The sequence below is a fragment of the Protobothrops mucrosquamatus genome, unplaced genomic scaffold, assembly GCF_001527695.2.
Source record: "Protobothrops mucrosquamatus isolate PMUCROS unplaced genomic scaffold, P.Mucros_1.0 scaffold_310, whole genome shotgun sequence".
NCBI lineage: Eukaryota > Metazoa > Chordata > Lepidosauria > Squamata > Viperidae > Protobothrops > Protobothrops mucrosquamatus.
The window spans coordinates 796,523-806,593 of NW_015386386.1; the positions used below are offsets into that span (position 1 = coordinate 796,523).

Below are 10,071 nucleotides of genomic sequence, written 5' to 3' on the forward strand. Positions count from 1 at the left end.
GAAATAGTTGGGTCTACCCTTCAAGACACAATAAAGCTGTTTAGGCAGGGAAATTAAAAGATATAAACTAGAGGTGAGTCCATCTTTGCTGACGTCACCAGTAAGGGCATTCAATAATTCAGACCCTGGCCTTAAGAATGAGATGAGAGCTACAGCAGAGATCATTTTATCTTTTGCCAAGAGATCAAGACTTTGGGCCTGAACATTGCAGAAAAAACTGAGGTAAGTAAAGCTAAGGATATTGAAGCCATTGGGGGGGTGGGGTGGCAAACCTATACAAACATTTATCTTTGACTAAATCCACTAAAGACAACATGGTTGCAAATTATGTTAGAGAATTGCGTATATTTATTCAAAAGTTTGTTCCAGTGCATTAAATGGGATTCTGGAGGAAATGTTCATAGTTTTGGCTCCACTGTCATATTTCAAGTAGATACTCTGCATCATATACCTCTCCTTCCTAGTCTCAAATGCATTTTTATCAACTGGAAAGTTTTTTGAAAATGTTGTAGGGTTAGGACTGTTGTTTTAAATTGCAGGCAGACTGTGATTTTTAAAAATGGTCTTGCTGTTGCTGTTTAAGGGGGAAAAGAACTTTGAAGTAGAAGCACTTAATACAGTATGTATTTACTCATACCTGCAACTTTAGTCTTCCTTTTGCCTCTGGCCATGCAGGGTTAGCTGGATTTGGAAAACACCTGTTCATTAGTGGTGGAACTGGAATGAATGTTTGTATGCTGAGTAACGATTCCTCTCTTTCAAATCACATTTAATTCACTCTAATTAAAATTTCTCTCTGTGTATGCTCCGCGTCTGCTTGTCTTCATAATAGCCAGTTATAAATGTTTTCTGCTCTACAAGTTTGAAAACTGGTCTCAAAACATATTTTTTTCCAACAACATTCTTTGATCCTCACTGGTCAGGCAAATTCTACAAAGTATGGGGAGCCTTGGCAAAACATTAGATGGGGAAGCTGTCTAGAAATTCTGCCTTCTCAGCTGCACCATGGCTTCTTCTTTCCAGATGTGCATGGGCCAGGCTTCCACCCATGATCCCAAATGATTTTCTGATCCACAGCTGCATTTTGTACTTTAAGGCATTAATAAATCACAGAGATTGAAGGAGAGAAAGAGAATAGTAGGTCTTGATCCACAATAATATGCCAGTCAGTGTAAGGTTCTTGCATTGTGAATGCATTTTTTTAAAAACCTTATTATGTTACATTTGTAAATAACTATTTTTGCCCTGCAGTGGAATTTCTGTTTGGAGACAGACCATTAATTGTGTAATAATAAATTAGACTTAAATTAAGAGCTGTAGCTACAATTAGTAATAATTAAAAGTAGTAAATCTGTAGGAGTGCAAAGCAGAGATGTTATGTTTGTATGATTGAGCAACCGAAGCAACAGGAAATGAACCAGCTGTCAAGCAGATTGACAGTGGAACTTAGCCAGAAGATTGGAAACCTGAGTTTAATTTTATATTCAGTTCACGCACACACACAAACACAAACAAACATGCATGCACCGTGCACACAGAGCTTGCTTTTTACCAATGATTCTGAGCCATATTAAACTGGAACTGAGATAACATTATTTTTCTTTCAAACATTATTTTAGATATACTCTACTAATTTTTTTCTGTACAGTGGCCATATTTCTTGAAAAAAATAAAGGACAAACCTGAAAAGGAGGGAAAATCTAAAAGAGATTCATAAGGATAAAAAATGTAGTTTTTTATAACTGCTTTACAAAAGAAAATGTAAGAGCAAAACCAAGACACTTTTTAAAAAAATGCATATTCTAACAAAAAATATATAATCAAACAGTATGTATGAATTATTTTAAAAAGACAAGTTAGTTTCTGTATTTTTCACAAGAATGTGAAAGATTGTGCATTAAATGGTACCATTTGTACAATAACATTTAAAAGACCAAAGATCTAAAGTGAGTTTTTGAAAAAAAAAAATCTAAAGGACAGCTTTCTGAAATAAAGGACTGTCCTTTATAATAAAGGATGTATGAATGCCTGATGTCTATACCAATGTTTTTATAAAAAATAATTTTTGTGTGCAGACTTTCAGTTCTAAGTCATGGAATATTTCAAAACGATCATGTTTTCAAGCAATAGTGTTTATCAGATTCATTACTATCTTCCTCCTATATAGAGAACATGATTAGACTCAGCTGAACTGCTTGGATGAATAATTTTCCCAATTAAGTAATATCCTTTAGTTAGGAAGGACAATTAAACACAGTAAATTCTTTTTTTCCCATATGTGTGTTAAGAGAGAGAGAAAATGATGCTTTTGTAAAAAGTTAAATTATTATAAGTAGAGATGAATGATAAAAGTATAACAAAGGCTTAGCTAAAAACTGAAGATGCGAGCCAAAATAGGTTTGAGAGAGATATGAAAAGTTAGTTACAATTAAGTAAAAGGTTCTTTACACCTCCCATGGACTCTGCACTTGGCCAAGGAATGTATATAGCACAGTTTGGAAAAGCATGGTCTAAATTGTTCTGGCTTCCTTCATTTTTTATCTCAGATCTGCTGCATTTCAGGATGAACCTATTACGTTCTTTGCTTATGTTCCTGTTATTCTTCAGAGTTCAGTTTGGAAAACCTGCAGACAGCTATTATCCTCTAAAGAGCTTCTGGCCTCAAGGTAAGAAGTAGAGGCAGCCTTGATGGATTCTTATTAGATTCAAGGAGAATCTTGAGGGGGGAAAAACACTGTTGAAAACTTAGCAATGATTTGAAATTGCTCTGCAAAAGAATGCTCACTGATATTTAGAGAACATACATGTGGTCCTTGTGTCACTGCATCCTGGAGCCGTGAAGACATATGAAAAATGCTAAAGGCATGGTAGGAGGAATGCTCACCTGTCAGCAACTCTGTAAAGAAACTGAGACTTGTCTTGGGTTCCATCGACACCTAGTACCAAAGCCCAAGGGAGAAAAAAGATTTTGTTCAAAGAAGTGCTATGGGTGCTATTTGTGTGCTCAGATGCACTCTTGAATTATCTTTTTCCCTTCAAATCTAGAACACAATTTAGCCTTATATCCATGCTTTTCATAATTTCCTAGACCTTCAATTCAGTTGTGAATTGGCAGGGGTTTGAATTTGACACTTCCTTTATCATAATGGAAATGAGCCTTTTCTGCTGTGCCCCACCCTCTAGAACATCATCCCCCTTGAGATGAGGTTAGCCTTTTGGAAAGCTCTCAAAACATGCCTTCCCCCCCCCATCAGACCTATTCATGGGTGGCAAAGATCCTGCCCATTGGTTACATCATGTATTCTTATTTAACCCTCTTGTAATTTTATTTTTACTTACATTTTTAAGCTAGCTTTTATATTCTGTTTTAATTGTTGGTTTTATTTTACAGTCCCCAGAGTCACCTTGTGTGAGATGGATGTCCATATAAATTTGAGGATAGATAGATAGATGATAGATGATAGATAGATAGATAGATAGATAGATAGATAGATAGATAGATAGATAGATAGATAGATAGATAGATAGATAGATAGATAGATAGATAGATGATTGATAGAGAGATAGATTGAGATATACAGATGGGAGATAACTTTAAATAGAAGATGATAGACTGACAGACAGATGATAGATGATGATAGGTGGATGATATAGATATAGATATAGAGAGATAGACAGAGAGAGAGAGAGAGAGAGAGAGACAGACAGACAGACAGACAGACAGACAGACATGTTATTTTACAAGTTCTGCCCTTTCCCCATTTTAATGCTTCTCCAGGTATGTTCTCTCTATAAAGTTTTTTTTATTCTTTCTAGCTAAACCCTCCAGAGGCACAGCCAACTGGGTCCACTGGGCTAATGACATCCCATGTTCTGAAAGGAGCTTCAGCTCTGGCAAAGAAGGTCTGAAATCCACAGTAACCCTATTGTGCAAGCGGCAAGAGCATAAAGTGCAGTTATGGCCAGGGATGCCTCTCACAAAAAACAAGGGGGTTCCATTGCTGCAAGGGACATTGCTGTTAGAAGGGACCCAGGATCTCTCCACCTACAACTGGAATTCCTTTGGTTTAAGATATGGAAAGAGGCAAGCAATAAAAGCCCAGGAAAAATCAAGAAATCCTCAAGAATAATGGAGAGGGGGGCAAACAGGGGAGGGGCTGGTTTGAGATGGATTCCTTCTTCATTGTTCCAAGTTATGACTATGACACTCTTTAAGTGTTGTTGTTCAGTCATTAAGTCATGCCCGGCTCTTTGCTACCCCATGGACCACCTCTTTGCCTTCTATTTGCCAGGAAGTGATGGGAACTGGATGCCACAATCTTAGTTTTTTAATGCTGAGTTTCAAGCTAACGTTTGCACTCTCCTCTTTCACCCTCATCAATAGGCTCTTTAATTCACTTCATGCCATTAAACTGGTATCATCTGCATATCTGAGTTGTTGATATTTCTCCCACAATCTTAATTCCGTCTTGTGATTCATCCAGCCCAGCATTTCACAAGAGGTACTCTGCATATAAGTAAAATAACCAGGGTGACTATATTCAACCTTGTCTTCCTCCTTTCCCTATTTTGAAGCAAACGGTTGCGCCATGTCTGGTTTTAACTGTTGCTTCTTGAACTACATATAGGTTTCTCAGGAGGCAAGTAAGGTGGTGTGGTATTCCCACCACATAGTTTGTTGTGATCTACACAATCATTAGCATAGTCAATAAAGCAGACATAGATGTTTTTCTGGAATTCCCTTGCTTTTTCCATAAACTAGTGAATGTTGGCAATTTAGTTCCCCTGCCTCTTTGAAATCCAGCTTGTACTTCTGTAGTTCTTTGTTCACATATGGCTGAAGCCTAGCTTGTAGGGTTTTGAGCATGACCTTGCTAGCTTGTGAAATGAGTGCTATTCTATGGTAGTTTAAACATTATTTGGCACTACCCTTCTTTGGGATTGGAATGTAAACTGATCTTTTCCAGTCCTGTAGCCATTGTTGAGTTTTCCAAATTTGCTTGCATGTTGAGTGCAGCACTTTAACAGCCTCATCTTGTAGGATTTTAAATAATTCAGATGGAATACCATCACCTAAGCCGACCTTTAAATTTTTAACCAAATAGATTGAAAAAGGTCCCATTTATGGATAAACCAATTGTAAAAATTAAACGTATGGACATTTTGAGGTTTTATTTTCACCATGTATCATGAAAGTTTGGTGAAAAATAGAGGCTTGGCTTTTCTGCCGAAGAGCTTATATTGTAGGTGGTATATACAGTATGGTACCTGCTTTTTAAGAATTAGTTATTGTTTCTTGCTTTCTTTAATACCAGACATTACAATAAAATTGTAATGAATAAACCACATTAAAGTTAATGTATTACTTGTGTTAATTTGTGTGTTGTATTATTTTGAGGCAAGAAAATTAAAACAGCAACAAAAGAATATAGCAATGAATGTGGTACAATTTACCATACAATTTTGACTATGTTTGGAATCTTAAGACTGATTTAGTATTGCCCACAACTACCCATAGCCATCACTGCACATCTTGCTATGAAGAGGTAAGCAGAGGTTATAGAGGGCTGCAGACGGTTCAGCGCAAACACCTCCTGAACCCCAACCACCTGTTGTGTGGAGGTGTGTGCCATGCATGCTGATTGGGTCCAACTGGAAAGTGGGAGGGAGGGGAGAAAGGGCATTCGCTGATGTATAAAAAGAACTCCTATGCAACCACCCCCGAACAAGGGACTCCTACTTTCCTTCACGCGCAATGCTGAAGAAATCTGCTCCAGCCTTTATTCAGCGAATATCAGTTTGGAATTCTGTGAGGGTTTTTTTTCAAATTTAGTAAAGGGAATTCTAATCACAGAGTTACGTCTGAATATAAGATGAAATTGGTTCATCCTTTAAGAAACATTCCAGGAGATTCTTGTTTTATGCATCAAAAGCAAATCCTTTAAAACATAATCTTGGGGTCCTGGGAGGAACAATTCAAAAGGCATAGGATATACCACCTCCTTCCTTAAAGGAAGTTGAAAAAACATCTTTCTTATATTACATAGTTCCCTCGAGTCTAGAGCAGTATATTTCACTCTAGGCAATTTTAAGATGTGTGGACTTCAGCTCCCAGAATTCCCCAATCAGCACACTGGCTGATGGCCATCAGTTGCTCCTTATCCATTGAGGCACTAGAGATGGCCTGGCAATTTTCTTTCCTTCTGTATGCCTATGAAACAGGGAGAGAAGGAGCAGGGCAGCTTTGGAATGCCTGTTGCTTATGATGGGACCAGCAGGAGACAAAATACACAAAAACAGACACCCACATAGCATATCCATGTACCATTCACTCTATTAAATTTGGCCTCTTTTTAAAAAAATATAGCTAAGTTCTTCCCTTGCTTTGCCACCCCACTGTGTTCCACACACTCCTCCCTGCCACCCCACCATTGCAATTGCACACTTACCTTTTGAAGATCTCCAGAGCTCAGGAGGTCAGGGCAGGGAAAGAGGACAGGCCACTCCATTGCTGAGCCACATGGCACAATCCCATAAGTGGCTGTCTTTTTTGAATGACAAATAATGCTGGTGAAGCTAAGGCTGGAATTAGCGAAGGAAAAATAAACCCTCTTGGTTTGCTTTTCATCACTAACACTATTGATGGTGGCACTGGCAGACCTAAGGCTAGCATTAGTGAGGTAATGAAAATGAGAGTTTTTTTCTTTTTTCGCTAACATTAGGGAAGCTAATGCTAGTTTTCATTTCCTCACTTACCCTAGCCTTAGTTCCACCAGCATTGGCATCATTAGTGTTAGTGAGGAAAAGCAAACCAAGAGCAGCTTTTAATAGCTTCTTTGATAGGTTCTGGAGTCTTTCTGAGGTTAGAAAGTGGAGACATGAATCTCAACAAAACAACTTCTACTTCGTCCCATATTGGAAATTTGGAAGTTTCATGAGATAGATATATAGATTGCCATATTTAAAATGTCACTTAAGAGTAACTTAAGTAACAAATGGGGGGGATTATTTAGACATGAAAGATTGACCAGGTTAATGAATCATCTTTGAACAAAAATCTTGCTCCTAAAATCAAGTCTTTATACATATATTAAAAAAAGTCTTTATCCTACTATTGCAACCATAGAACACTAAGTTAGAATGTTTTAAAATCATGATTTGTTGAACATGCCATAATAGTTTGGCTTGTACATCATACTAAGATATTATGAGTATGTTCATGCATTGCACTTCATAAAGCAAAATTAAACAGGCTGATAATAATAATAATAATAATAATAATAATAATAATAATAATAATAATAATAATAATAATAATAATAATAATAATAATGATGATGATGATGATGATGATGATGATGATGATGATGATGATGATGATGATGATGTTGGAAGGGACCTTGGAGGTCACTGACACAAAGGATAGCTAAGTTGTTAAAGCACATGGCAGTATTTTCTGGAAAACAGCTTGTATTAATCTCACCCCACCTGTGGCACTCCAGATGGCTCTAGCTGGCATCATCTCCAAATTGGCTGTGTTGGAGAAAGCTGATTTGTACAATTGACAAATGGTAAAAATCCTAATTGGTTTAGCTTAACTTTCTGGTTTGCAAAAATCCAGTTGACTATTAGATAGCAGTGCAGTTATAGGAAACCCTAATTCTCTGCTACCAACTTTTGGTCATCTGGACTTGTGCAGTCTAGAATTGGAAGTCCCATCACTGCTTGCATTAACATGGTTGGAACGTTCAGAGATTGAAGTTATGACATGTTCTGCTCATGCTATAATTCATTCTAAGAACATGTATTGCACAGATGAAGCTTTTTACTAGCAAGCAAACAACGGAAGAAGAAAAAAGTAAGACCTAAGGGAACAAAATATTTCAGGTATTCCAGCAGAAGTTGGGGAATCAGACATAATGGAGGTGGAAATAGATGACCTTGAAGGAAACCAATTCTAAAATTCTATGATTCTAGAAGTTGCATATGCTATTTAAACCTTAACCTTTTCATTTATATTATATTTCTGAAACACGGCACAGTTTGCTTCCTCTGCTTCTATTGCTGTTCCCCCTAAACTACTTGAATTATTTCCTTCCTCATTAAAATGACATGGCTTAAATAGCTATAAAGCACAATGCTGCCCTTGAAAGCCTGGTTTGGATCCTTTAGATTTCTCCCTAGGTCTCAGCTGTTAATTTCTATAGAGCTAGTTTAGCTATTGGAGGAGATAATTGAAAATACATTTTTTTTAATGAGACAGTTGAATCTAGAGGACTAACCTGCCCTGGGAGAAGGTGCAATAGATAAATACAGTACACATAGACAATTCTCCCAGTGGGTTTAACAATGTTGTTGGATATGAGTTTCCAAGTACATAAAAGAATATATAAATGGACAATTGTCAGTTAAAATTAGCTGTTTGGCATCAGTTCCTCCCTGCCATGTTTTTCAATTAATATTGAGAATGTATGACAGAAATGGGCAAAACAAAGTCGCCAGGATAGTGGCTTGCATACCCTATTGGCCTATTGGCTATACTAACTAATTAAGACTCCAGCAGTATCTGGAGAGCCATGTTTCCCAGTCCACAATTATGTGATGCATTACCCAACAATAACCTTTAAAGATAATGAGTTATACTATTGTATAAATTTTTAAGGACTAGAGTCTGATTCATCAGCTCCTTCAGGGACCAATTGTGTGAATGGATGCACACAGGTGTAAACTCCTCTTTCAAGATTTTTAAAAGATAGAATTATTGGCAATGAAAAGTTGTGCCTATTCCATTAGAGTTTAAGTATAGGCTTATATTGCTGTCACTGGCCACAAACATTTCTTTAAAAATGGTTCTGCAGCCTGAAGTAATGTGAAAAAAGCTGCCCTTCCCTTGGTGAGATTGTAGTTTGTATTTAAGCAAGCTCTGTTAGATGACCTGGAAGTTGATTTCTATCTGCTATCTACCCTCCCCAGGCTTTCTCATGTCCCCTTCACAACTAACAAATGCAAGAAAGGGTTAGTAGCTTGTGACCCTCTGCTTGTAACAACTTGCCCAGAGGCCAGTGAGCCAGGCAGTGTGACGCAGCCCAGAGCTTTAAAGGGTGGGAGCGTCTCAGCCCTCGTGTGGGAAAAATATCAGGCAATAGTCTGCTTCCCGAAAAAGAATCAGCAAAAAGCTACAGCAGGAGAATGGGAAACAGAATGGAACTAAAAAGTCTAAGTCAAAAAGGGTTGTAGAAAAAGTCTATAGCATTACAGTATATACGGTAATATACTATATAGTCTATAGTATTATAGAGAGAAGGCATAATATGACTGAGTTTGTTTGTACAATACATTGGCCATAGTTTGGTTGGGAAACCCAGGCTTTCTGATTTAAAACATAGTTTATGGCTTAGCCTGATGTGTAAAAGCAATTTATTATGGCTTAAATGTGGCTTAGTACGATATGTGTTTTTAAGCAGACAAATCAAAAGAAAAACAGGTAACATTATACAGTTTCCCAAATGGTAAAATGGTAAAAATGACCAAAGATATGTTTTATGAATGGCTTGTGGGGTTTCATAAAGAGTGTGAGATGTTATGATTGAAAATCTGCGTGTTCAGCATGGTCAGAACTAGCAGTTCAGCTACATTTGCCACAGTTGTGGATAATCCACTGTTGATACATAGTTCTCATTTATTGACTGCCTTGTACAGTGACCATTTGCAATTACGACTAAGATGAAAAAGTAGCTATGTGACCATTCTTTGTATTTATGACCTTCATAGGTCTGTAAAGCAAAGGAAAACTGAAGAAAAATCATAAGCACAGTTGCAGTTTTACTTAGCAACCGTTTTGCTTAATGAACTAAGTTGCTTTGGTTGCTATGATAGCTAAACAAGGACTACCTGTAATTTTATTAGAGCACTACCAGGTTTCTATAGGTCCTGGGTAGCAAAGCCCAAGTTGGGAGGGCCTTGCCAAGTCTCTGAGTGGGCAGGAGTCCTGCAACTGGCAGCAAAGGAATTGACAGGGGTGTCCAGGCTGATGCGCTGATTCCCTAAAAATTAAACCTTACATTTGAGGGT

The 10,071-nt window shown here is 37.5% G+C and overlaps 1 protein-coding gene across 1 annotated transcript; it reads left to right on the forward strand.

The window, feature by feature from the left end:
* Positions 1-314: 314 nt before the first annotated feature.
* KISS1 (KiSS-1 metastasis suppressor) lies at positions 315-4,130 on the forward strand. Its single transcript, XM_015832168.2, has 3 exons — positions 315-358; positions 2,608-2,666; positions 3,817-4,130. The coding sequence occupies exons 1-3, from the start codon at positions 315-317 to the stop codon at positions 4,128-4,130; spliced, it is 417 nt and encodes a 138-aa protein (XP_015687654.2).
* The last annotated feature ends 5,941 nt before the right edge of the window (positions 4,131-10,071 follow it).